Consider the following 27031-nt stretch of genomic DNA (forward strand, 5'->3'; position numbering starts at 1 on the left):
AAATGTTTCAGAAAGCTCATTATTAATTTTAATTTTCGCTCTTGGATCCGTATATAACAGTTTTATCCATTTAATAAATTTTGGTCCAAACCCAAATCTAGTAAGCACATTAAATAGGTATGCCCATTCGAGACTGTCGAATGCTTTGGCTGCATCCAGAGTCAAAACTGCTCTGGAGCCCCCATTGTCCACCAAAACCTGTGTATTCAAAAAAAGTCTACGTATGTTGACACTAGTAGATCTATTCGGGATAAAACCCGACTGATCGGAATGAATGAGCTTTTGGACACTTCTTTTTAAACGTGTTGCAAGCACTTTTGCTAGAATTTTTACGTCCGACCCCAGCAACGAGATCGGGCGATATGAGGCCGGGTCCATAGAGTCTTTGTCCTCTTTAGGAATAACCACTATTGTGGCTTCCAACATCGAAGAGGGCAGAGCTCCACACTCGAAGGAATGCCTCAATGTCTCCAGCAGTTGTGGCAACAGGACCTCTCCATATCTCTTGTAGACCTCGATTGGCAAACCATCAGGTCCTGGTGCTTTTAAGTTAGTCATCCCTGCCACCGCACTTTGGAGTTCCTCAATAGTAATCGGGGCCTCCATTACTGCTAGATCTTCTACTGTTACTGTTGGCATATTCAAATTCCCCAGAAAAGCAGCTATAGCTCCCCCTTCACTCCCCCCTTGGGACTTATATAGTGAACTGTAATAACGATAAAATACATTATTAATAGTGGATGTTTCAGACGTAGTCTCCCCCTCTGGGGTCCTAATCGCCAATATCGCTGGAGGGGCCGTATTTGCTTTGATCAGCAGGGACAGCATTCGTCCCACTCTCTCTCCCTCCCCAAAGTTTGCTTGTTTCTGCAGTATACATCTATTTTCCATCTTACGCCTAGTAATTATCTTGAATTCTTGCTGTTTATCAAGCCAAGCCTTCTGGGTAGTAGGGTTCGGGTTTATAGTATACTGTCTTTCTGTCTCTAGCACCGCCTTAGTAACTTCCTCTTCCTGTTTTTTCAATTCGGCCCTGTTCCTAGCAGTTGATTGGATAAAAAGACCTCTTAAAAAGGCTTTTAAAGAATCCCAAACAACTCCTACTGGCGCTGTACCTACATTAATATTAATAAACTCCTTTAGGTCAGTTGTCACCCGGTCCGTATCTTTCATTAATTCCAGCCAAACAGGGTCGATTTTCCATTGGCCAGAGTATTGTTTCTTACCAACACAAAGTGTCAGTATTAGGGGGGAGTGGTCCGAGATACTTCTTGGACCATATTCTATCTCATCCACTCGCGGCATCGCACTACTATTTAACAGAGCCATATCGAGTCTCGATAGTGTAGAGAAGGAAGCTGAGTAACAAGAGTATTGTCGCTCCCTCGGATACCGAGTGCGCCATGCATCGTATAAACCTGCCTCACTTAAGAAGCGGGCTAACCTCGTGGAATCTTTCACTATTGGTGTATTTACGATTGGGAACCTGTCCATAGATTTATCCAACACTTCATTAAAGTCCCCTACTACTATCACAGGGATACCAGGTTTATCTATTACAAAGGATAATAACTCATATAAAATCTCTAATTTAAATGGAGGAGGGACATATATGTTGGCTATCACGTAGGGATTATTCTCAATTTGGCAGTATAAAAAAACATATCTACCCTTTGCATCTATACAACTATTATGGCAAAGAAACCGAACCGCCCTATCGACAAGAATACTAACCCCTCTTGCATAGGTTGAAAATACGGAATGGAACTGGGTCTGGTATTTCCGACCTTGCAGACACCGAATCGTGTCACCTGTTAAGTGCGTCTCCTGAAGACACAATAGTCCGGGTCCTTTGCCCTCTAAAGCTGACAAAACCACTTTCCTTTTGGTCGGATCTCCCAGACCCCGCACATTCCATGATACTATCTTAATTCTTTTCGCCTGCATCACCGCTTAGCGATCTGTAAATTGGGCAGATTCCTCAAAAACCATTGAAAAAATAAAAAATAAAAATAAAAATATATAAGTATATTGACACCAAAAAAGACCTTCCCCCTTCCTATCCCTTTCCTGCCAATCAACAACCCGCACATTGGGTGGTCTAAACCAAGAAAAGCAAAAGGAAGGAGAAAAAGAAAAGAGTGAAAAGTGTACAAACATGATAATACCAAAAAATTCTCTCTCTCCCTTTTTCCCCTTAGTTTTACATATGTGTATCCTATATTCTACATACTCTACGTAATAGTGCATCTCAAAATTTGTGTATCCTTGTATTATTTTTGTTACTCTTCCCTTTCCCCACCTTCCCGTCCCATCTCTCCCTCCTCCCCTTTTACCAAACCCCCTCCCCCACCCCTCCCCCCCTCGCCCCATAGGGCTACCCCCTAGGGGAATAATTGTGACCTTCTCACGACACTCCCACCACTCACCCATACCAATCCTACTGGGTGCTTTCACCCAGAATCTACCCCCACTCATGGGGACCTCTTGTCCCCCACTACAAATGCTTAATTACACTCAAGACACCCTTATTGCTCAACCCCAGCCCCCACCTACATTGTGCAGTATACCAGATATAGCAAATTTACAACTAATACATTCCCTATTTCTACCTACCCCCCCAAAATATATGCCCCTAAGTCCTTTGAAATCCACCCAACTACCCTACAATGTACATTTATAGATCCTTTTTTGTTTCATCTAACCATTGAGATGCCTCTCCTGGCGTATTGAAAAAGAGCATTTTCCCAAATGCATTCACCCTTAAACGCGCTGGATATTGGAGCGCATAATCTAACTTAAATTTAACCATTTCTCGTTTGACTGGTATGAATTCGGCTCTTCTTTTCTGGAGGTCAGGGGAGAAATCAGGGTACAGGGAGACCCTGGCTCCCTTATACCTGATGTCTCCCCTCATTCTAGCCTCTCGTAATAGGGACACTTTATCCTGGTAATTGAGGATCTTAAGCATTATAGGCCTAGGGCGCTCCCCCACCTGGCGAGCTTTTACCGGGGTACGATGTGCCCGTTCAATTGCAAATGTCGGGGTAACTGTTGCGGTCCCAAAAAGTTCTCGGAGCCACCCCTCAAGGAAACCAATCAAGTTAGTCCCCTCACAGTGTTCAGGAAGGCCTAGCACTCTGATATTGTTTCTACGATTTCTGTTCTCCATCTCATCGAGTTTATCCGCTTGTGTAGTGACTATTTTCTTAAGTGCTTCAACTTCCTGCCTCACCGGTCTCAGCTCATCTTCTATTGTGCCCATACGTTCCTCAAGCTCAGTAGTTCTTAATATAGTCCTATTCAATTCCTGCCTCATAGTCAATAGTTCCTCTTTTATATGTCTTAGCTGCACATCAAAATTTGATATCGAATCTTTGCATTCCTTAATTGCGTTGAAAATGTCTCTTAATGTAGGTTCCTCATCCAGGTTACCTGTCATTGGTAAATGGGAGCTGGTTGTTTCTGGATTTGTTGTCACTATTCCTAGTTTACTTCCCCCCCCTCCTTTGCTGCCCCCCAATTTAGCAGCTATTGGGGTGGGTGGGTTAACCACAGACTGGCCTTGACTCCTTCTGTCGGCCGAGAAGTTTTTAATGTCTTTATTATGTAGATTTGTCTGCTGAGAGCTTAACTTGCTGGGTGAAGCTGGGCCAGAGTGAGCATAACGCTCCAGTTTTGCCGCCGCTGATGCCGAGGCCATTTGGTTACTTTTGTCTTTGGCGGCACGCGTGATTTGTTGACCCTCTGAGGGTGTTTGCACCTCAGGAGATCTTTTTCTTGACATAGTTAGGTTAAACAAATTATATGGCCACGTAAAAACCTGCCTTACAAGTCAAAAAAAAAAAAAAAAAAAAAGATTTTTTCAAAGAAAAGGGGACCACGATGTTATGGCGTCACTCCTAATGTAGATGACACTCCCTCATTTATCAGAGGGGGCAATATTAATCAACAGCTGGCCTCCAACCTCAGCAGACAGCCCCACCGCCAAAGACTTATTGCCGTATATTGATATATTTATACTTATGTATATATGCTTATATATGCCTATATTCACAATATATAATCAAAGTAGAGCAAAACAGTCGGTGGTTTTACTTCGTTTGTAATTTAAGACCAAAGGAAGAGAGGCAATTATCTCAGTTGCCAGTACATAGCCTCATAAAACCATAGGAAGAGTAACAGGGTATTCAGAACTTCCTCTCACTTCCCCATAGGGTTAAGCAGTCAATGCAGTTGTATATTTATTGCCACTTATCTTAGTGCTGGTCCATAGTCATACAGCGTTTAACCGGTCTGTGCAGGGTATCCAGGGTATCCAGGTTGTCCAAATCTTTCTCTCTCTCCTCCAGAACTTTCGGGCAAGCAGCGCTGTCAGTATGCGTTTCGCTTAACTTAACAGCTAGTCTGGTTGAGAGGTAACGAGCAGCAAACGAAGGAGGAGGGGGGCGGGGAGCTCTACACAGGAGTCTCCTCTCGCCTATACATCCGCCAAACAACCTGCTGCCCAGAACCTGTAATAGATACTAGGCCCGCCGCACGTGACTGCACACCAAGCTCGTTCGGAGCAGGGGGAGAGACTTTACGGCGTCCCAAGGAACCCGGAGCCACACGAAATCTCGCGAGATCTCCAGCGACACTCTCGGCTCCCGCTCAGACAGCCCGACACAGATAGCAGCCACCCCCGTGCTCCGAAAAGGCAGGAAGAGGAAGGAAAAAAAAAAAGGAACGCTCGGGCTTAAAAGGTAACAGCCACAGCGGCTCAGTTTAAAATGTCAAGCATTTAAGCAATATATGAGTAGGCATAGAAGCCTAACAACTATACTACCATACAAGCGCTGTATACTGAGGGCTTTAGGCGGCATCAGGTAGCCCAGGGAGGATCAAAGCGAGGGCATCAAAGCAGGCCGGGCAGCATGGGACAGAGCAACACCATGCTCTCACTCTCCACACACCTCCCCTCCCATCCACATCCGGTCACACCCCCCCCGGTTGGCCTGGCACTTTATGCAGGCCACCCTGACCTATGACACCCTTAATGAATGCAAAACGTCCCTCCTTGTCTAACATGGATTCTTGTAGTGTCCAAGGTATTCCCCCTGATAACAAGTTAGAGACTCCTCTGGATTTAGGTTTGTTGGTAGAATGGTATGTTAAAGGGAAAAAATTATTTTTGAGGACTGGGAGTTTGTCTTCCTTAAAACGAGTTTCTTGAATGAAGGCCACATCCACCTTTGCCTGTCTTAAGTTATTCATGAGCATGCGTCGTTTCTCTGGTATATTTAGGCCTCTTGCATTAATGGAGTATACCTTTGGGTCCTCCATCCTCAACCAGGGCTACAGCGAGATACAAAAAAAAAGGGGGGGGGATGGGAAGGGGTATAGGTGGAAAGATATAGCGAGGTGTCCACTCCGCAAGGGCCCTCAGCCCCGTCTCTATTGGTCTTTTTCATGGGCGCTGCTATGTCACCGTAAAAAGGTTTTTAGCAATAACTGACAAGCCAGGAAGATTAAAAATAAGGGAAATAGGAACTAATGGAACTGGGGGTGTTGGGGGACGAAAGTACTACTAATATTTGCAAGTAACACGCTTGCATGTGCACAGCTCATCCGTTCCTGGACTAGAGTTGTGCCGGCCCATTTGGGGGAGTGACTGGTTCAAGCCACGAGGAAGTGCTCCCGACCTGGCCTGTCCAGCCCAGCCTTACAATCTACAGTTTTCAGGGTTGCGGTATTCCCCTCCGAAACACCCTCCACCCTCCATACCACCAACCTATGGTCAGGTCCACCCCACCTTCTCTTCCAAAACCTTGAGGAGTGGGTAGGGGTCATGTAACCAAAGCTACATCGTGGCCGCATCTTCTTCCCATCGGCCTCTAGGGGCCGACCCTCCATGTCTGTTATTTAAAGTCTGGAAGAAAGTGTCAGAGTGCCCTGTGGGCCGGGGGATATCGAGATAATAGGCAAATACACATTTCTAATCTGTCAGGTGATCTTAGTAAACTTCCTATATGGGTCATAACCAACAGGAGGTCAGGAAGACTTGTACCAACAGTCATTTATCACTTCAATAAGGCTTAGGCATAGAGGTATTGGATTACATTCAATAAAAGGCATAACATGGCAACATTTTTTCAAACTTAGGCAAATAAACGAGGAACAAAAGGAACAAGAGATCCGCTCCCCTTTTTAATATACAGGGAGTCGGGTCCCCCATCCCTACCCCTACTCCATCTAGTACCGTCTGAGCCACACTGAGCAGGGGTATAGGCCCCTTTCGCCTCTGTGGGTCCCATGTCATTCTTTTTTTTAACTAATTCTTCTTTATTCCAAATTTTTCAACACAAATTAACAATAATTTTCACAATTCACAAAAATCTTCATTTCATACATAAGTAATACAATGGCGAATCTGCACACAACCCACACGTTGCCACAGGCTCGCCATACACTTTTTCCCCCAGCCCCCCGCCCAACCCCCCCCCCCCTTCGAACACACACTGTTAGTACCAGCCATACCAGTCATGGTTGACTGGTTGGGTGGTGATGGACGCCAATCAATGCAGAGAAAGAGAAAATAAAAAACAAAGGGCGGGCAAAGAGGCCCCCCCATCCCCCCCCGAGGGCACCCCATGGGGAGGTCCACCGGGGGGGAGGAGAAAGGCCCCTCACCACTAGCCAGCCAGGCAGATACTAGGACCCCCCCTCGGCAGCCTCACCCAGGGGGTAGCCCATATCGATCAGCCACGGGTTCCATAGTACCCCAAATTTTTTTAAGTTGTTTTGTTTTATAAACATTGCTCTTTTACACCAAATTGTAGAATTGATTGCGTTAACCCATTGTTCAAGTACAGGGGGATTTTTGGCTTGCCAATCTATTGCTATCAACCGTCTAGCCTGGTACAAGCACCTCAGAACAGACAACTTGGTTGGAGGAGAAATTCTGTCCTCCAGGATCCCCAGTAAGCAAATCCTGGCCTCTGGTTTCAGGGTGGTCTTAAAAATCCTATTTATTCTAAGTACTATTCCTATCCAGTACCTATACAGTTTTGGACATTTCCATACCATATGGAAAAGATCCCCCGATGCCCCACATCTGGGGCAATCGTCTCTAGGTTTTCCACCCCCTCCTACTCTTGTCAGGGCCCTCTCCCTTCAGGATCCTTTCCCTAATCTTTATGTATAGCCTAGAGATCTGGCCTTTTACTTGCCTTCGATCCAGAAGTCGTGATCCCACTCTACCCCACAGGTTTTTGCGTCTCCCATATAGGGTTTGCCCAGGCCAAGGCTCTCTCGGAGAGCAAAGGTTGTGACGTCACGGCGGGCGACGCGTTTCCTGAGAGTTCGGGTCGAGGTGGAGAGACGACCGCGCTCTTTCATCAGGCCAATCACTGACCTGATCCTCTGCGTCCACCAAGCCAGCATTTTTTAACAACAAACTCGTGGTAACGCCAGGAGAGGACAACATGACACCCGCGGACCGGATCCTATGTGATGGACGAATCAGATGAAAAAACCGCCCCCCTTGTATTCTACATGCCTTTTTATGCCTTGGAAAATGTGAGTGCATCATCTGTTTGTTTTACCTGTGAATAAATTGCCTTTTAAAAATCTACACCCAGGGGCGCCCCCTTCTTCATCTCTCTGCCTGAGTAACATCATTTCTTGTTGCCATCTCCTGTTCTTGGGTTTTCCTCTTGATTATTGCAATTTGCTGTATTAATGTGCCTCCAATATAGGCTTTTAGGGAGTCCCAGACTATTCCGGGTGCAGCTGTACCCTTATTGATTTGGAGAAATTCCCTAATCTTATCCAGAGGAGGGCTTGGGCTACCCATTAGCTCCAGCCAGCCAGGGTTTATCCTCCACTCCCCTGGGCCAGTTCTAACTCCCGTACTCACAATAATGGACAAAGGGGAATGATCTGAGATCCCCCTTGCCCCATATTCTATATCCTGTACCAACTCTGATGCCTCTTTGTTCCCGAAAACCATATCTATTCTTAATAAAGTATAGTAGGTACTAGAGAAACAGGAGTACTGCCTCTCATAAGGATGTAGCATTCGCCATAGATTGCTCAGTCCTATTTCGGATAAAAATCCCTGCAGTCGCCCTGTTCTAGCCCCATCAGGTTTAGGAAATCTATCTAGGCTCCTATCTAATGTTTCGTTAAAATCGCCTAGTACTATCCACGGGACTCCTGGTTTATCCAAGCAGAACGCCAGCAATTTATACATAACCTCCAACTTAAAAGGAGGGGGTATATAAATGTTGGCTAAGATATAGTGTTGCCCGCCAATCAAACCATATAGGAAAACAAATCTCCCCTCCTCGTCGATAGAGGACTCCTTGCATAGGAAATCCATACCCCTCCTGACTAAAACACTCACTCCCCTTGAGTATGATGTGTGGAAGGAGTGATAGTATGCCTGGAATTTCCGGTTATTTAGCTGTGGGGCTGTACTAGGGGTTAAGTGCGTCTCTTAAAGAAAGAGTAAGCTGGGGCCTCCCCTCTCAGTTTCCAACATAACCGCAGCTCTCTTCTTTAGGTCCCCCAAACCCCTCACATTCCATGAGATGATACTCACTCTACTCATGAACATTGATAGTTGCTAAATCGGCTGGGGATAGGGGGAGGGGGGGAAAGGAGACCCATCCTCCCTCGATGGGCCCCCCCACCCCACTTCCCCCGCACTCCCCCATGTCCACCATTCCTCCCATACCCAAAGTGTGTGCTCAAAGTTCCCCCCATCCCCCCTGCCCACCCACCCGCCCCTGCCCATTTGAGAATCCCCTAGGGGTCACTATTGTGGCCCACATACTCCAAAACTCATCCAAAAGATGCCCAAGCTCTCTACTCCCCCTCCCCCCATTAATCCAACCTCCCAAGGTCTAGGAACAGTATCCAAGTGTCATGGCCTATTGTGGCTTCAATTAATCCCCCCTCGATCGCAAGGAGGGGAGAATAAAAACAAGAAAAGAAAAGAAAGATGAAAAAGAGGAGGGGGGGGGCGGGAGACAAGGAAAGAAGAAAAAAAAATAAAGTGAAGGCCAAGAGATGAGGGACCCCTATCAATCAGAATCCCTCAATCCCACCCTTAGCAGTCATATCTTTAAGTCATGCAATATAGTCTCTTATTACACCTACCTAACCTAGCTGTTTAACCGCCACCTACCTAACCTATCTATTTAACCCCCTCCTCACTCATATATTGCAACCTAAAAGAGGAAGAATAAAAAATAAAGCATATATTCCGTTATTGTGCCATACTATAATCCCCATCTCCCCCTATCCCGTAGTAAGTACTCGTAGATAGCGTAACATACATTGTCAATTGACTTACAGCTATTTGTGAATTCAAACTATCTAATAGTACATTCTTTCAAAAAGAAGACATATATGTCATTATTGTGCCATGCTATAATCCCCATCTCCCCCTCTCCCTATCTCGTGATAAGTGCTCATATATAACATAGTATACATTGTCGATCAAATTACAACTATTTGTGAATTCAAATTTGCTAAAAAGTATATAAGAAAAAAAATAAGGGGGGGGGGAGGCCCCCCAGGACACCCAACCATTGCGTCCTTTTTCACCACTTTTTTTCTATTGAAAGGGCCCATAGAGTCCCCTCCAGACCCCGGCCAGTAGAAGAACGCTGTAGGCCACTAATATTGAAATTTGTTAACTATAACGACCGAATGATTCTGATGCAAAGAATCCGTGAACTAGGAGACATTTTCTATAAAGGGACTAGAGTATCATTCTACCCGGATTTTTCATTGTACTTGCAGAAACAGAGAGCTGAGTTTATCCCTATTAAATGTTCTTTGCAAAAATATAAGATAACTTATGCTCTGCTGTACCCCGCTCGACTGCGAGTGTCTGCCCAGGGCTCAACCCTGTTCTTCAATTCTCCAATGGAGGCCGCAAATTGGTTGGAGGAGTAGAAAGGGACTCTGTACAATTATTTAATAGTGTTTTGCCCCTAAAGGTGGCTTTTGAGGGGGGGGGGGACTGTGGGGGGGGGGGGGGTTCTCCTTTTTTTTTTTCTCTCTCTTTCTTGCCCCAAAGTCTGATAGGACTAGCAATATTGAGCATGGGAATGCTATGTGGGGGCGTGTTGTGACAGTTATCTAGTGTGGGGAGGGAGGGGGAGCGGGATGTGGACATCATTATGATTGTCTATCCCTCCTAGGGACGCATGTCATTCTTAAACACAGTTTTATCTCCGGGACCTCTCCACAGACATAGCCTCAGTGTGTATGGGTCACAGTGACTCGTCTTTCTGGTCTGTGTAATAGAAGGAGAGGATGTGGCAGTCCTTTAAGGGGTAAAGACAATAATTCTGTCTTCGGCTATCATCGTATATAGTGTCCATCTCTAGCATCTCGGCCGGGACACTAAGGGACCACATTTTGGAATCCACATGTGGTAGGGACGTCACGTGGGGGAGGGGGGACACAGGGCCGAAACCCAGCCCATTAGGTTTCCCACCACAGATGTCCTCTGGATAAATCCTGGAGGCCACTAAGTGGAAGGGAGAGCCTGTTTTGGAATAAATGTCACTGTCAGTTAAGGGGTAACATTTGCAGTTGCTTTTAGACAAGAAATGTTCTTTTCAGGACTCACGTGTGCCATCTGGTGTGGGTGCTCTGGATCTCCGGCACTGTCTCTGTGGTCTGGATTGGTTGTTGCTCCGCGAGGTCCCTGGACCAGAGCGGCCTCCCTGTTGTGGGATAAAGAGAAGCCAGTTCTGGATCCTGACAGGAGGTGCCCCCAGGAAATCAAAGAGGGCTGGTAAGTGGAGTGGAGGGTAAAGGTGTGTTGGTCTTTCTTAAAAAGGACGGATAGAGGGTACCCCCAGCGATAGGTAGCTGCGTGCTGGCGGGCAAAATCCAGAACCAGGCGGCGCATAGCCCTTCTCTGCAGTGTAGCCTGGGAGACATCTGGTATCTCCCCGGCCTCCCATGCTTTGTGAATTATATTTTCTTTATGGGAGTAATAATGCAGGCAGCAGATAATGTCTCTTGGTCTGTTGGGGTCTGCTGAATGTGGGCCTACTGCTCTATGAATGCTGATCCCACTCTACCCCACAGGTTTTTGCATCTCCCATATAGGGTTTGCCCAGGCCAAGGCTCTCTCGGAGAGCAAAGGTATCACAAAACCTACTTTGCTTCTGTCCGTGGGAAATGCCTGGGGCAGCATTTCAACCTGGTTGAGAAACCCTCTGGGGAAGGTAAGCAAAACCAGACATGCCTCTTATAGAGGTAATACTCAAGGCAGGTGCCTGCACAGAGACAGGCACAGCAGCAGGGAAGGCCTGCAACACATTTTTACCGGAGCAGCCACAGTGGGAGATTCCGGGTGAGCCGTGTGAGTCAGGAGCGTTTGTAACGCCTTGGCAAACTGATCCATGCAGTGATTTTGCTCATCCAATCTGGAATTTTTTTTACCAACAAGTGGATTGACTATATCTTCTGAATTCATGGCCTTCATTTACTGCCAGAAACCATGAAATCAGACTGAGACAGAAGTACAGTTAAATCACTTGTAACACTTGTTGTCAGAAACCATGAACCAGACCGAGACAGAAGTACAATTAAATCACACTTTTTTATTAATAAAAAATAAAAAGGTAAATAGAGAAAGTGTAGTCAAAGCATAGCCAGAGTCCAGTAACTGGATCGAGTAGTCAGCCAGGCCAGAGTTCAGTAACCAAATCGGGTAATCAGTCAGGCCAGAAGTCAGGGATCCAAGTAGAGAAACAGCAAGCAGGATAAGGAGCCCAAAGGGATGTCAGCAAGCCAGTCTTTAAAAACATGAAGTGAGCTGGACAGCTTTAAGTAGGCAGGTCAGACGAGCAGGATCAGGAACAGCTGGGTAACTGTGGAGAGAGATGAGAGCTGGCAATTAGCTGACAGCTGAGCAGCCAGCCCAGAGAAGGAAGGGCTAAGCAAGCCCTGACACTTGTTTAATAATAAAAGGAAATAGAACAAACGTAGTCAAAATATAGCCAGAGTTCAGGAACCGGAATGGATAGTCAAACAAGCCAAACGTTAGGGAGACGGAGATGAGTGTAGTAAAACAGCAAGCAGGATCTGGAGCCAGAAGGGATGTCAGCCAAGCAAGTCTTTTAACAGAAGGCAGAGATCCTCTGGGTTGGCGAGCAGGCTATCATCAACAGCTGAGTAACTGTGGAGAGATAGGTGCTCGCAATTAGCCAACAGGTGAGCGGCCAGCTCAGAGAAGGAATGGCTGAGCCCAGCCCTGACACTAACAAACGAATATCGCTGTTCATCTGAGTGGGAGGGAGTGACTGCTGATAAATTGCTCCGCCTCCCACCACCACTTCTTTAGCCAATCAGCTTTCCTCTGTAACCCTCCCCTTATCCAGCCGACCACATTTAATAGCTAGTGGCTAAAGCAGGGCTGGGGGAGAGGATCCAACATACCCAAGTTTGAAGAAGGTATGATCACAATTACATTCGACAGATTACTCAGTGCCCATAGTGGACTCTACACAACTAGCCCTATATAAACAGCTGATCATCGCCACTAACATGTCACATGTAATGCCGGCTGCAGAAGTGATCATTATCAGTGTGTTCTCCTGTCCTGTGCGCAGATTAGGCACTAAACATACTGATCAGAGGATGACTTCCCCTTGCTCTTCTCACGCTTCTTTTCTTTGTTTTTATTTACACTGCACACATGACAGTGAGCACACTGATAAGGATGACGATTAAACTTCTGAAGACACGGCAGCCGTCGTTCGATATGAGCATGTGACATGTTAGTAATAAACTTCAAATTTTTCTTTAGAGCCATTTGTGCCAGAGTCCTTATGTTATCTTTGCAGGCATAAAGCCCCGTCCGTACACACGCTTAGATTTTTGGACTACCGAAGATCCAATTTTTGTGGCATGCTAGTCTCATGTCGAAAGTGAAGAGGTTACCCACAATACAAAAATTTTTGCATGACAGAATGCAACGTCAGAAGTAACGTAATGTGTTGAATAGTTTTGTATGTATTCTTTAGTTTCTGAGCATGCCTTGCTCTTAATATTTTTTTTTGGAAAAAACAAACAAAAACAAAACATACTAATTAAATGAAAATCAGACGTTGAATTCATGTACAACAAAAATGTTATAGTCTGCACATCCAGCTCGTCGTACAAATTTTTCCATCCGATTTCCATATCGTGTATGGGCCTTTAGGCTGGTCAGGCTATGGGCTTCACAGACCTAGTAACCATGTATTTTCCTCCTGTGCTTAAGCAATTGATTGTTGGTAAACTTTCTTGTCGCACTTTGTTTTATCTTGTAAAATCCTGTTTTCCACATGGGAAGGACACTGGTCACTGCTAGGACTGCTTGTACTATGTCTGCAGTCTCTGACCATTTCCTGTAGTATATCTGCAGTCTCTGACTATCTCCTGTAGTATATCTGCAGTCTCTGACCATCTCCTGTAGTATATCTGCAGTAGAAATGGGAACAGAGGGGCGCCAGACTGAGTGCAGTATAAATCATATATTTAATAAAAACAAGTAGTAACTCACAGGTTAAATTAGATGAGTTCAGTATGTGGTGAAAATCACCAGTCCTGGAGTCTCATAAATGTCTTCCCTTTGCAGCCTGGGGCACTGGTGCGATCTTACAGGGATCCAGAGAATGCTGTGAACCAGGAGCCAGGAAACAAAAAGCAGCTGGTAGTGACTTCACAGGAACAGGAAATGTGATTATTCATAGTGGCAAGGAATGGTAATGCATTTCAAAGGTACAGCTTCTTCATCAGATCAGATGGTCTGATGAAGAAGCTGTAGCTTCGAAATGCATTACCATTATACATTTATGAGACTCCAGGACTGGTGATTTTCCCCACATACTGAACTTATCTAATTTAACCTGTGAGTTACTAGTTGTTTTTATTAAATATATGATTTATACTGCACTCAGTCTGGCGCCCCTCTGTTCCCATTTCTACACAGAGCTCATTGCTTCACTCTAAGGGAGCTGCCTCCAGGTGCTAATCATACAAGATCTCGGATCATTTATGGACATTATGTTTTAAACAAATGTTTTAATATTATGTGTGCTTATTCACACACATTTTATGTATACCTATATTCCAGTTGCTATATAATTTTATGTTATCACCATATCTAGCGCCGCTGTTCACCTGTTTTTACAGTATATCTGCAGTCTCTGACCGTCTCCTGTAGTATGTCTGCAGTCTCTGATCGCCTCGTGTAGTGTATCTGCAGTCTCTGATCGCCTCGTGTAGTGTATCTGCAGTCTCTGATCGCCTCGTGTAGTGTATCTGCAGTCTCTGATAGTCTCCTGTAGTGTATCTGCAGTCTCTGATAGTTTCCTGTAGTATATCTGCAGTCTCTGATCCTCTCCTGTAGTATATCTGCAGTCTCTGATAGTCTCCTGTAGTGTATCTGCAGTCTCTGATCCTCTCCTGTAGTAAATCTGCAGTCTCTGATCCTCTCCTGTAGTAAATCTGCAGTCTCTGATCCTCTCCTATAGTATACAGTATCTGCAGTCTCTGATCGTCTCCTGTAGTGTATCTGCAGTCTCTGATCGTCTCCTGTAGTGTATCTGCAGTCTCTGATCCTCTCCTGTAGTATATCTGCAATCTCTGATAGTCTCCTGTAGTGTATCTGCAGTCTCTGATCCTCTCCTGTAGTGTATCTGCAGTCTCTGATCCTCTCCTGTAGTAAATCTGCAGTCTCTGATCCTCTCCTATAGTATACAGTATCTGCAGTCTCTGATCCTCTCCTGTAGTAAATCTGCAGTCTCTGATCCTCTCCTGTAGTAAATCTGCAGTCTCTGATCCTCTCCTATAGTATACAGTATCTGCAGTCTCTGATCGTCTCCTGTAGTGTATCTGCAGTCTCTGATCGTCTCCTGTAGTGTATCTGCAGTCTCTGACCGTCTCCTGTAGTGTATCTGCAGTCTCTGATCCTCTCCTGTAGCGTATCTGCAGTCTCTGATCCTCTCCTGTAGCGTATCTGCAGTCTCTGATCGTCTTCTGTAGTGTATCTGCAGTCTCTGATCGTCTCCTGTAGTGTATCTGCAGTCTCTGATCATCTCCTGTAGTGTATCTGCAGTCTCTGATTCTCCCCTGTAGTATATCTGCAGTCTCTGATCCTCTCCTGTAGTATTTCTGCAGTCTCTGATCCTCTCCTGTAGCATGACTGCAGCCTCTGATCCTCTCCTGTAGCATGACTTCAGCCTCTGATCCTCTCCTGTAGCATGTCTGCAGCCTCCGATCCTCTCCCGTAGTATGTCTGCAGCCTCTGATCCTCTCCTGTAGTATGTCTGCAGTCTCTGATCCTCACCTGTCGTATATCCCCCCAGGTCAGTCTGTCCTCCGGTATAATCCCCTCAAGGTCAGTCTGTCCCCCAGTACATTCCCCCAAGGTCAGTCTGTTCCCCAGTATAGTACCCTCAAGGTCAGTCTGTACCTCAGTGTAATCCCCCCAGGTCAGTCTGTCCTCCAGTATAATCCCCCCTGATCAGTCTGTCCCCATTACATCCCCCAGGTCAGCTAATGCTAACAGAGGTTGGTGTGAAAGGGGCAGGAAGGCATCCAGGCATCTATACAACTGCCCAGGGGCAATAATCTGAGAGCTGAGTATTTTAGAGGCACCCATAATGAATAAGTAATCAGGGAACCACATCCAGGAGTGCAAGGAGTAATATGAAAACCCCAAATGGAGTCAGGGACCCCCCCCAAGCTCACACACACACATACAGGTGTACTGACCCCTCTCCAGGAGAAGGTGACCCCTTAACGGGAAGAGTGCATGGGGGTGATTACAAGGGACCCCCTTCCACCCATCCAGGAATACAGACAAATACAGGGAAATGCCCATCAAGGAATACATGAATACCCTTCCAGTTAAAGGAGACCTCTGACCAGAAGGACTACAGAGTGGTGATGATATGGGTCCCCCATACAGGTATACAGGAACCCCCCACCCTCCAGTTAATGGGACCCCTGGATAATATGACTGCAGGGGGGTGATCAGAAGGGAACCCCCACCCAGGAATAAAAGAGCTCCCACCCCACCCCCCCCAGATAAGGAAGACTCAAAGCTAGGAGGACTACAGGGGGGTGATCAAATGGGACCCTCATCCAGGAATACAGGAATTCTCCTCCCTCCCCCATCCAGATAAAAAGAAACCTCCAGCTAGAAGGCCTGCAGGGGGTGATAAGAGGGGACCCTCATCTAGGAACTCCCTTCCCTTCTGACTCCAGTTAAAGAAGACCCCCAGGTGGGAGCACTACAAGGGAGTGATAAGAGGAGACCCCAATTCAGGAAATCCCCCTACCCCACCCCTCCAGTTAAAGAAGATCTTCAGCTGGGAGGACTGTGGGAGGTCATAAGAGGGGATGCTCATCCAGGAGCATAGGACACTCCAGTAAAGAAGGCCACAGCCTGGGAGGACTGCAGGGGGGTGATGAGAAGGGACCCCAATTCTGGAATACAGGAATTTCCCTCCCCCTTCCAGTTATAGAAGACCCTCGGCTGGTTGGATTTTTGGGGGGATGATAAGAGCTGGCCCTCATCCAGGAACTCCCTTCCATTCTCACTCCAGTTAAAGAAGACCCCCAGGTGGGAGCCCCGCAGGGGGTGATAAGAGAAGACCCCAATCCAGGAATACATGAAATCCCCCTACCTCACCCACCCCTCCAGTTAAAGAAAACCTCCAGCTAGGAGGACTGCGAGGAAGTGATAAGAGGGCCCCCTTATCCAGGAACATAAGTACCCCCCTACAGTTAAAAAAGGCCGCTGCCTGGGAGGACTGCAGGGGGGTGATGAGAAGGGACCCCAATTTAGGAATACAAGAATTCCCCCATATCCCCCCTCCAGTTAAAGAAGACCCCCAGCTAGTTGGATTGTTGGGGGGGATGAAAAAGGGGAGCCCTTCCATTTATACAGGAATTAGCCCTCCTCCCTGCTCCAGTTATAGAAGACCCCCAGCCACTAGGACTGCAGGGGGGTGATAAGGGTGACCCCCACCCAGGAACATAGGAACTCCCCTTTCTCCCCCACAAGTTAAAATAGACCCCCAGCTAGGAGGATTGAAGGGGTGATAAGGGGAATCCCCATCCATGAATAGGTGAGGGGTGATAAGATAATCCCCCTTTGGTAGAAAGAGACATCTGGTCAGGAAGAACACAGACATCTGCTCCCTCCTTCCTCTTAATAAGGTGAATGGTAGTGTAGTGCAGTGAAGACATTCAGAGAGTTACACACACAGCAGCCCAGGTCACAGTGCAGAGGGAGTTGACTCACAGTAGCAGATAAGGAGTAAAAAATCCCTTTTACTCCTCGCTCTGTCCTCCATGCTGCTACAACTCTTGCTCTCAGTGGTGGTGGCGGCGGTAGGTTGTGTTATGGAGAGCACAGCACAGACTTAATTTACAAAAGGATTCACAGCCTGGCTGACTGGTGGGGGGGGGGAGGAGGTTGGACAGCGGGCACTTCGAGGTGGAGAAAGCAAAGTGAGGGAGACGGCTGTGGCTGGAGGTGTACTGCTGTGTCCGTGTTAGAGAAGGACAGAAATCTGGGTACAAGTGTCAAAACCCAGACTGTCTGGATCATTTCCATACGTGTGACAACCCTACTCCTGTAGTACGTCTGCAGTCTCTGACCATCTCTGGTAGTACATCTGCAGTCTGACCATCTCTGACAATACACTGCATTCACATGACTGTCAAATTAGCACCTGTGGCTGTTTGTACATCTGCTGTGTCTCAATAGCATAACACAGACCACCTGCACACAGCTCCAGCCACATAAAAACAAAACATTGAATCACACTGTACAGGCCACATCACCCATGTGATTGACCCCCGAGACCTCATTTACACACAGGTCTTTATCCACTTGCCGACCAGTCACTGCAGTTTTACTGCAGCAGAATGGCACGGCTGGGCGAAACAAAGTTACTTTACGTCGCTTTGCCTTTTGGCCATCAGGGGGCGCACGCCCGCATCGTGTGTCTGGAGCCGATGCGAGTGCCTGCCAGGCGCAATGACCGCTGGGCACCCACGAACGCTTGTGACATCGCAAAAACCGGGATCTGTGTGTGTAAACACACAGATCCCAGTTCTCTCAGGGGAGTAGAGACAGATTGTGTGTTCATACTATGTATGAACACCGATCTCTCTCTCTCCTCCTAGACAGTCCCACCCCCCTACAGTTAGAACACACAGTGAGGGAACACAGTTAATCCCTTGCTCGCCCCCCAGTGTTAACCCCTTCCCTGCCAGTGACATTTATACAGTAATAAGTGCATTTATATAGCACTGATCCCTGTATAATTGTCAATGGTCAAAAAATGTGTCAAAAGTGTCCAATTTGTCCGCCGCAATGTTGCAGTCACAATAAAACTCTCAGATCGCCACCATTACTAGTAAAAAAAAAATTATAATAAAAATGGCATAAATCTATACCCTATTTTGTAAACGCTATAACTTTTGTGCAAACCAATCACTATACGCTTAGTGCGATTTTATTTATTTTTTTACCAAAAATATGTAGAAGAATACATATCGGCCTCAACTGAGAAAAAAAAAACGTTTTTTGATAAAAAAAACGTGGGATATTTATTGGGGCTGTGGAAATTAAAAATTAATTCCTCGATTAATGGATTCATTTTTTTGATCGGTACTCACCTCTCCGCCAGCTTCCGGGTCTTCAGGGCGTTCCGTCGGTGAAATACGATATCCATGACATCACTGGACTCCTTCCCCAAGTGCCTTCGTCTACTAACGAAGGGAAGGGGGAGGAGTCCGGTGACGTCTGATTGAACATAACGCTTACGGGGGAGGGGCTACGTAAGACGTCACCCGTTGCTGCCCTATGGAACTAACACGATTGTCGGCTTTACATGCTGTGTTTTTATCATCTTTATGTGAGTAGTTTGTGTTTGAACACAAAAATAAAATCTTATACTTAAGCGGTGAGCACTTAGATCTTTTCGTTCTACCCAAGACCTGGCGTCATTGCTGAGATCTAATGAGACGTGAGAGAAGTTTATAGTCTGTGTTAACCCTTTTCATACCTGCTTGCATGACCACCTGTTTGCACAGGGGTCCATGCCATGAGGTGAGAGTGATTAGTTAGACCGGAGGTGGAGGGATTGTCATGCTATCCCAATTGCTACAGTTTGAATTTAAAACTTTGTGTGAACTGTGAAGTTAAGTCATGGATTGTGGAAACTAACTAGTGTCAGGTGATTGTATTTAGTGTATACCACATTAACCACTGACTAATGCAGAGTTGCAATGCAAGGAGATCAGCTAAAAGTAGTTGGATCTGTATGTGCATTATAATTAATCTAAATTAGTCGATTAATCTACTAAAAAAAAAAAATTTGATTAATCGAACATGAAAATTTTAATCTGTAACAGCCCTAATATTTATTATAGCAAAAAGTAAAAGATATATTTTTTTTATTGTCACTCGTTTTTTTGTTTATAGCACAAAAAATAAAAACTGCAGAGGCGATGAAATACCAACAAAAGAAAGCTCTATTTGTGGGGGAAAAAGGATGGCGATTTTGCTTGGGTGCAGCATTGTACAGCCGTGCAGTTAAAGCGACGCAGTGCCAAATAGCAAAAAAATGGCCTGGTCATTGAGCAGCTAAATCTTCAGGGGCTGAAGCGGTTATTTAATAACGCAATGCAGTTGTATCTTTTAGAATTAGCAGGAATTTTGTAAATTATGTTCTGTTTGTGTCCGCTATTAATGATTTTTTTTTTTTTTGTAACAATATTTCTTTAATATATCTTTTTTTTGTTTACAAACTATTTTTATTTGGTACAAAAAGCTTTGTCATATGCAGTGGCGGAACTACCGCCATAGCGACACACGCGGGCGCTATGGGGCCCGCAGCTGAGAGGGGCCCAGTAAGGATGAGGAATGCAGACATCTCACTTGGGAATGCAGGGCGATCTCCTGCTAGGTGGCTGCCTACAGACGCACTGCTGCCTAGACTAGCTGGGAGGATGCAGGCCGACCTTGATGAAACATCATGTGAGTGTGGCATGTCAGTCTGCGGGGCCCGGCGGCGGCCACGGCTCCGCCGCATAGTGATGCCTCTGTGTGTTCTGACTCTGCATTGCTGCTGACCGTGCAGTGTGCTGTCCGACCAGTGCTGTCTGTGTCTGCCAATTGAATTGGAAGTGACACCGTCATCCACCAGACTCCACCAATGCCCATCACGATTACAATTAGGCTGCTTCCTGTGTGCCCAGTGACAGGTGCCGTGACAGCCAATGAGTGAATGAGGTGCTGAGCACAGGCGCGGTGAATTGTCTGCCTTATCGTGATGTCGTTCCCTCCTCCAGTCCCACCCACAATGGTGCAGAGGAGCCAGCGCAGTGCTTTGGCTTGCTGTCCCACACGGTCTGCAGCTTGGAATGGAGGCTCAAGCTAGAGCTGAGAAGAAGAGAGGGTACAGACAGTCTGATGTGTAACAGTGTCAGTGTGGCCTGTAATTGGCACAGTCTCATTTGTGTAACACAGTGTGTCAGTCAGATAGTGTGTCCTGCAATAATTGCTGCCTGGCTCAAGCTGTAGACAGACAGTTTTAGGCTGGGTTCACACTGCAGCGGTTTATGAGATCGGATGTGATTCGCACCGCACTGCAGTGCAAATCACATCCGATCTCTGTGCGATGCGAGTTCAGCCATACAGATAGTATGGCTGAATTTGCATCGCATCCGGCCCAAACTTGCACGGGACCCTTTTTTTGGTCCGCAGGAGAATCGGATCGCATGGGTGTTCACACCATGCGATCCGATTCCTGTCCAAGTTTGCAGATCGCACTGCGATATGCGAACTGATATGGGGGTGTCATTAACATTTCACTGACACTCCCAGCAGTTCGCATAGGGCAGTGTGAACTGCCGCCGGGAGGCATGCGATGCGGGAACCCACAGCGGATTCGCAGCATTCCCGCATCGCTGCAATGTGAACCCAGCCTTAGGCTGGGTTCACACTGGAGCGATGCGGAAACGCCGCGAATGCGCTGCGTTTTCCCGCATCGCATGCCTCCCGCCGGCAGTTCACACTGCCCTATGCAGACTGCTGGGAGTGTCAGTGAAATGTTAATGACACCCCCAGATCAGTGCGATCTGCAAACTTGGACAGGAATCGGATCGCATGGTGTGAACACCCATGCGATCCGATTCTGCTGCGGACCAAAAAAAGGGTCCCGTGCGAGTTTGTGGCGGGTGCGATGCGAATTCAGCCATACTATCTGTATGGCTGAACTCGCATCGCACAGAGATCGGATGTGATTTGCACTGCAGTGCGGTGCGACTCACATCCGGTTCTCGCTGCCGCAGCGGTGTGAACCCAGCCTGATACACAGTCTGTAGCTGATGCAATCATATTCAGACTTCACAGTGTACAGTATAATGGCATCATATACGTATTTATTATAGTATGGGCAAACAAATATTGGCTACTGTATTGTGGGAAACACTGGCAAAACCCAAGGCATACTGATAGCAGGTACACATAGATAACATCCACCCTCCAGCCCTCCAAAATTAGTTTGCTGTATACACTCTACACACTAAGCTGTTGCCTGGGTACTGTGTCACATGAGTGTAATAATCTGTTGTTCAGTGGCATTAGTTCATTTTTTGTGGGGGGGGGGGGCTGTTTGTGGGGGGGGGCCCATACAACCTTTTGCTATGGGGCCCTGTGATTTCTAGTTACGCCCCTGGTCATATGCCAAAAAAAAAGTACAATACAGATAGTTTTGAAAGATAGAAATATCAAAATATATTCTGTAATCGTTGATAGATATTCTTAGTTTTAATAAGTTAACACTTTTATATTAAACTCTTATGATTTTTGTATATATACACAATTTCTAAAGGGAGCCCTGTGTCACACATGAGATTGCTGTGAAGTTTATGTATGACCGAAGCTGGGTGGAGGGAGTCGCCAGGTCTCCTCCTCCCTGTATGATACATTGCCCCTTCAGGTCCACCAGTCTATATGCTGTGTGTGTGAGACAGAGAAAGGGAGGGGGCAGCCATGGCCGTTGTTTATACTGCAATTAGAGTTCTCCTGGGCTGCTTCTTTGCCTTCAGCGGACTGCTTAAACTGACGGACCAGGTCTCAGCCGAGGTCTACCAGCACATGGTAAGTAGAGTTCGGGGTGGGGTATGTGAGGCGCCCGTGTGGGGTTCTTCTCCAGCGTTGTGACGGGAACGGGCGTAGCTCACCTGTGTGGTAATGGTTGCTGCGTGTGTGAGGCGCCCGTGTGGGGTTCCTCGCCAGCGTTGTGGCGGGAACGGGCGTTGCTCACCTGTGTGGTAATAGCTTGCTGTGCTTGTGGATAACTGGAATGAACGGCAGCTGAAAACAAGGCCTGCACGGACACTTCTTGTGTGCTTCCCTCCTCCTCGTACTGCGTTACTGTAGTGGGTAGCTGGCTGTGCTGTGTTTGTGGTGTCAGACTCTACTTCACCATTGGCGCTTGAATGTCTTCCCTCCTGTGCATTGAGGCGAGGCTTCATACAAGGCAGAGCACTGCGGTCAAGCCAGCCGTGGTTTGCAAATGCACGGTCTACCCAGCCGCCTAAAAAAAAGGTGTGTGTGTGTGCGCCTATTACGATGAGTACGGTACTGACAAAAAACACACACACACAAACAGCCCGCCCCGAGTTTACGGGGGTGGGGCTGCGAGGCCAGTCGGCACAACCCCTTCACGGCTCAGATCAGTCTCTACAGCGGCTGTCACAGCAGAGCAGACTGAAGCCCCCTCCCCCTGCATGCAGGATCGTTGTCCTGGGTGTGCAGACTGGCCCGGATGCGAAGCCATTACCTTGAGTTCTCCGTGTGTGTTCTGAATGGGGGCTGTATTGTGTTAAAGGGGTCTGTGCACTGTAGGGAGGTTGTGTAGTGGGGGGTCTGCCCTGTAGGGGGTCTGTGTAACATGCAGGGAGTCCAGAACTGTTAGGGGGGTGTCTGTAAGGGGGGGGTCCAGAGGTGCAGCAGGGAGCTGTGTAACGTAAAGGGGTTCAGAGGTGGAGTGTAATGCAAAGGGGTTCAGAGGTACAAGGGCAGTGTAATGTAAAGGGGTCCAGAGGTGTAGGCTGCTGTGTAATGTAAAGGGGTCCAGAGGTGCAGGGTGCCGTATAATGTAAAGGGGTCCAGAGTGCCGTATAATGTAAAGGGGTCCAGAGATGCAGGGTGCCGTATAATGTAAAGGGGTCCAGAGATGCAGGGTGCCGTATAATGTAAAGGGGTCCAGAGGTGCAGGGTGCCGTATAATGTAAAGGGGTCCAGAGGTGCAGGGTGCCGTGTAATGTAAAGGGGTCCAGAGGTGCAGGGTGCCGTGTAATGTAAAGGGGTCCAGAGGTGCAGGGTGCCGTGTAATGTAAAGGGGTCCAGAGGTGCAGGGTGCCGTGTAATGTAAAGGGGTCCAGAGGTGCAGGGTGCCGTGTAATGTAAAGGGGTGCAGGGTGCCGTGTAATGTAAGAGGGTCCAGAGGTGCAGGGTGCTGTGCAATGTAAAGGGGTCCAGAGGTACAAGGGCTGTGCAATGTAAAGGGGTCCAGAGGTACAAGGGCTGTGCAATGTAAAGGGGTCCAGAGGTGTAGGCTGCCGTGTAATGTAAAGGGGTCCAGAGGTGCAGGGTGCCGTGTAATGTAAAGGGGTCCAGAGGTGCAGGGTGCCGTGTAATGTAAAGGGGTCCAGAGGTGCAGGGTGCCGTGTAATGTAAAGGGGTCCAGAGGTGCAGGGTGCCGTGTAATGTAAAGGGGTCCAGAGGTGCAGGGTGCCGTGTAATGTAAAGGGGTCCAGAGGTGCAGGGTGCCGTGTAATGTAAAGGGGTCCAGAGGTGCAGGGTGCCGTGTAATGTAAAGGGGTCCAGAGGTGCAGGGTGCCGTGTAATGTAAAGGGGTCCAGAGGTGCAGGGTGCCGTGTAATGTAAAGGGGTCCAGAGGTGCAGGGTGCCGTGTAATGCAAAGGGGTCCAGAGGTGCAGGGTGCCGTGTAATGCAAAGGGGTCCAGAGGTACAAGGGCTGTGCAATGTAAAGGGGTCCAGAGGTACAAGGGCTGTGCAATGTAAAGGGGTCCAGAGGTACAAGGGCTGTGCAATGTAAAGGGGTCCAGAGGTGCAGGGTACCGTGTAATGTAAAGGGGTCCAGAGGTACAAGGGCTGTGCAATGTAAAGGGGTCCAGAGGTGTAGGCTGCTGTGTAATGTAAAGGGGTCCAGAGGTGTAGGCTGCTGTGTAATGTAAAGGGGTCCAGAGGTGCAGGGTGCCGTGTAATGTAAAGGGGTCCAGAGGTGCAGGGTGCCGTATAATGTAAAGGGGCCCAGAGGTGCAGGGTGCCGTATAATGTAAAGGGGTCCAGAGGTGCAGGGTGCCGTATAATGTAAAGGGATCCAGAGGTGCAGGGTGCCGTATAATGTAAAGGGATCCAGAGGTGCAGGGTGCCGTGTAATGCAAAGGGGTCCAGAGGTACAAGGGCTGTGCAATGTAAAGGGGTCCATAGGTATAGGCTGCTGTGTAATGTAAAGGGGTCCAGAGGTACAAGAGCTGTGTAATGTAAAGGGGGCGCAGGGTGCTGTGTAATGTGAAGGGGTCCAGAGGTGCAGTTGTGGAAAGGGCGTACACAGTAATGACAAAAAGATATTGAAGGATGCAGGGGGCACAATGTGATGTTTTTACATTTCAAGGTGGGGGGGTGTCAGATATAGGATCCGCCCCGGGTGCCAAATGCTCTAGGTACGCCCCTGCGGTAATTTCAGTAACAGCAGAGAGAGAACTTGCTTTCAGAGTGTTTTAGTTGCCCATGTCTGTCTGTCTTTTTCTCTCTCGCTCTCTCTTGAATTCTTAATTATTCTTATTATTTCTCTCCCGCTCTCTTGCTTTCATTCTTTATTTTTTTTCTTCTCTGTTTCTTTCTTTTTTCTCTTTCTTTCACTCTCACTTTCAATCTTTATTTATCTTTCATCGTTTTATGAAAACGTTTACAGCACAAGCGTTTATTTTTTTTATTATCTTTCTCTTTTCTATCTTTATCCTTTTTTTTTTAACCACTTCCTTACTGGGCACTTAACCCCTTGCCGCCGAGCGTACGTAAATGTGCGTACTCGGCTTCCGGGGGTTATACCGCGATGATGCCCGCACCTGCAGGCATCATCCCAGTACCGTTTTTCTGAGCGGGCGATTGGCTTTCCAGCCATAACAACCGATGCGGCTAAAAGCCGCTCGGCTGTTATGCCGGAGGAGCGGGAGCGAATGTCCCCCCCCTCCCTCCCGCCGCTCTTGGGAGCACCGATCTCACATCCGCCGCTTCCAGCGGCTAGGAAGGGACGTCATTCCAGTCTCCTATTTTTAAACACGGAAGCGACGTCATGACGTCACTTCCCGTTTACTCGGCTGCCAATGCTGCTGGATTAAAAAAAAATATACATTGAAGTGTAAAGGAGGAATCGGGGGTCTTTTAGACCCCCGATCTCTCCATAAAGAGTACCTGTCACCACCTATTACTGTCACAAGGGATGTTTGCATTCCTTGTGACAGCAATAAAAGTGATCAAATTATTATTTTTTTTTAACTATTTATTATTTTAAAATTAATAAAATAAATAAGAAAAAAAACTAAAATTTTAAAGCGCGACCGCCCCCCCCGTCGCCACGAGCTCGCACAGCAAAGAAAACTCATACGGTAGTCGCGCCCGCATATGTAAACGGTGTTCAAATCACACATGTTAGTAATACACCCCTAGGAACACTTAACCCCTACACTGCCACCCACTGGTTAACCCCTTCACTACCAGTGTCATTTACACAGGAATCACTGCATTTATATAGCAGTGATTGCTGTATAACTGACAATGGTCCCAAAAATGTGTCAAAAATGTCAGACGTGCCCGCCATAATGTCGCAGTCATAATAAAAACCGCTGATCGCCGCCATTACTAGTAAAAAAAAAAAATTATTAATAAAAATGCCATAACTATCCCTATTTTGTAAACGCTATAACTTTTGCGCAAACCAATCAATAATCGCGTATTGCGATTTTTTTTTTTTTTTTTTTTTTTTTTTAACCAAAAATATGTAGAAGAATACGTATCGGCCTAAACAGAGGGAAAAAATGTTTTTTTTTATATATATTTTTGGGGAAAATTTATTATAACAAAAAGTAAAAAATAATGCGTTTTTAAAAAAAAATTCTCTATTTTTGTTTATAGCGCAAAAAATTAAAACCGCAGGGGTGATCAAACACCACCAAAAGAAAGCTCTATTTGCGGGGGAAAAAAAAGGATGTCAATTTTGTTTGGGAGCCACGTCGCACGACCGCGCAATTGTCAGTTAAAGCCATGCAGTGCCGAATCGCAAAAAGTGGTCTGGTCTTTGACCAGCAAAATGGTCCGGTCTGTAAGTGGTTAAGGGCCTCTGGAGTCGAAAATGTCCTATATCACATGGGGTGTGTATAATGTATGGGACACTGAATACAAGATAACCAAAAACATATGCAGTAAATGTATTTAGAAGGAGACACTTTATTTTGTCTGCTTGTGCTGTAAACATTTACATAAAACAATGTATTGAGATGTGACCTATAAAGAAAAAACATTAGTCAAAGACAATGTGTTTTAACCTCTACAGACCCATGCTATAGCCGAAAGACGTCTACAGTGCAGACCTGAACTGCAGGGAGAGTGTCCCAGGACGTCCTCACGTGCTTGAGCAGCCTGCGCGCCGCCTGCAGGGTGCACTCTGTGATTAGCGAGTCAATGCTCTTCTGTGCCACCTGCCATTACACAACAGTGCTGCCTACCAGTGACCACCAGCACCATCCATCAGTGCCACCCATCAGAGTCCACAGTGCCACTTATTGGTGTCATCTACTAGTGCCACCCATCAGTGCCACCTTATCTGTGTCTATCAGTACCAACTAGTGCCGTCTCATAAGCGCATATCATTGAAGGAGAAAAATTTACCTGTTTGCTAAATTTTATAAC

At 46.9% G+C, this 27031-nt stretch overlaps 1 protein-coding gene across 1 annotated transcript in view; it reads left to right on the top strand.

The window, feature by feature from the left end:
- The first annotated feature begins 22014 nt into the window (after positions 1-22014).
- Positions 22015-27031, top strand: part of TMEM35B (transmembrane protein 35B) — a 52881-nt gene continuing 47864 nt past the window's right edge. Inside the window, exon 1 of the mRNA XM_077481737.1 lies at positions 22015-22192. Coding sequence (XP_077337863.1) covers positions 22085-22192 — 108 coding nt within the window. The 5' untranslated portion in view covers positions 22015-22084. The remainder of the gene's footprint in view (positions 22193-27031) is intronic.

This window comes from Lithobates pipiens, unplaced genomic scaffold (genome assembly GCF_037356315.1).
Source record: "Lithobates pipiens isolate NorthernLeopardFrog02 unplaced genomic scaffold, aLitPip1_a1.2 Scaffold_16, whole genome shotgun sequence".
Taxonomy (NCBI): domain Eukaryota; kingdom Metazoa; phylum Chordata; class Amphibia; order Anura; family Ranidae; genus Lithobates; species Lithobates pipiens.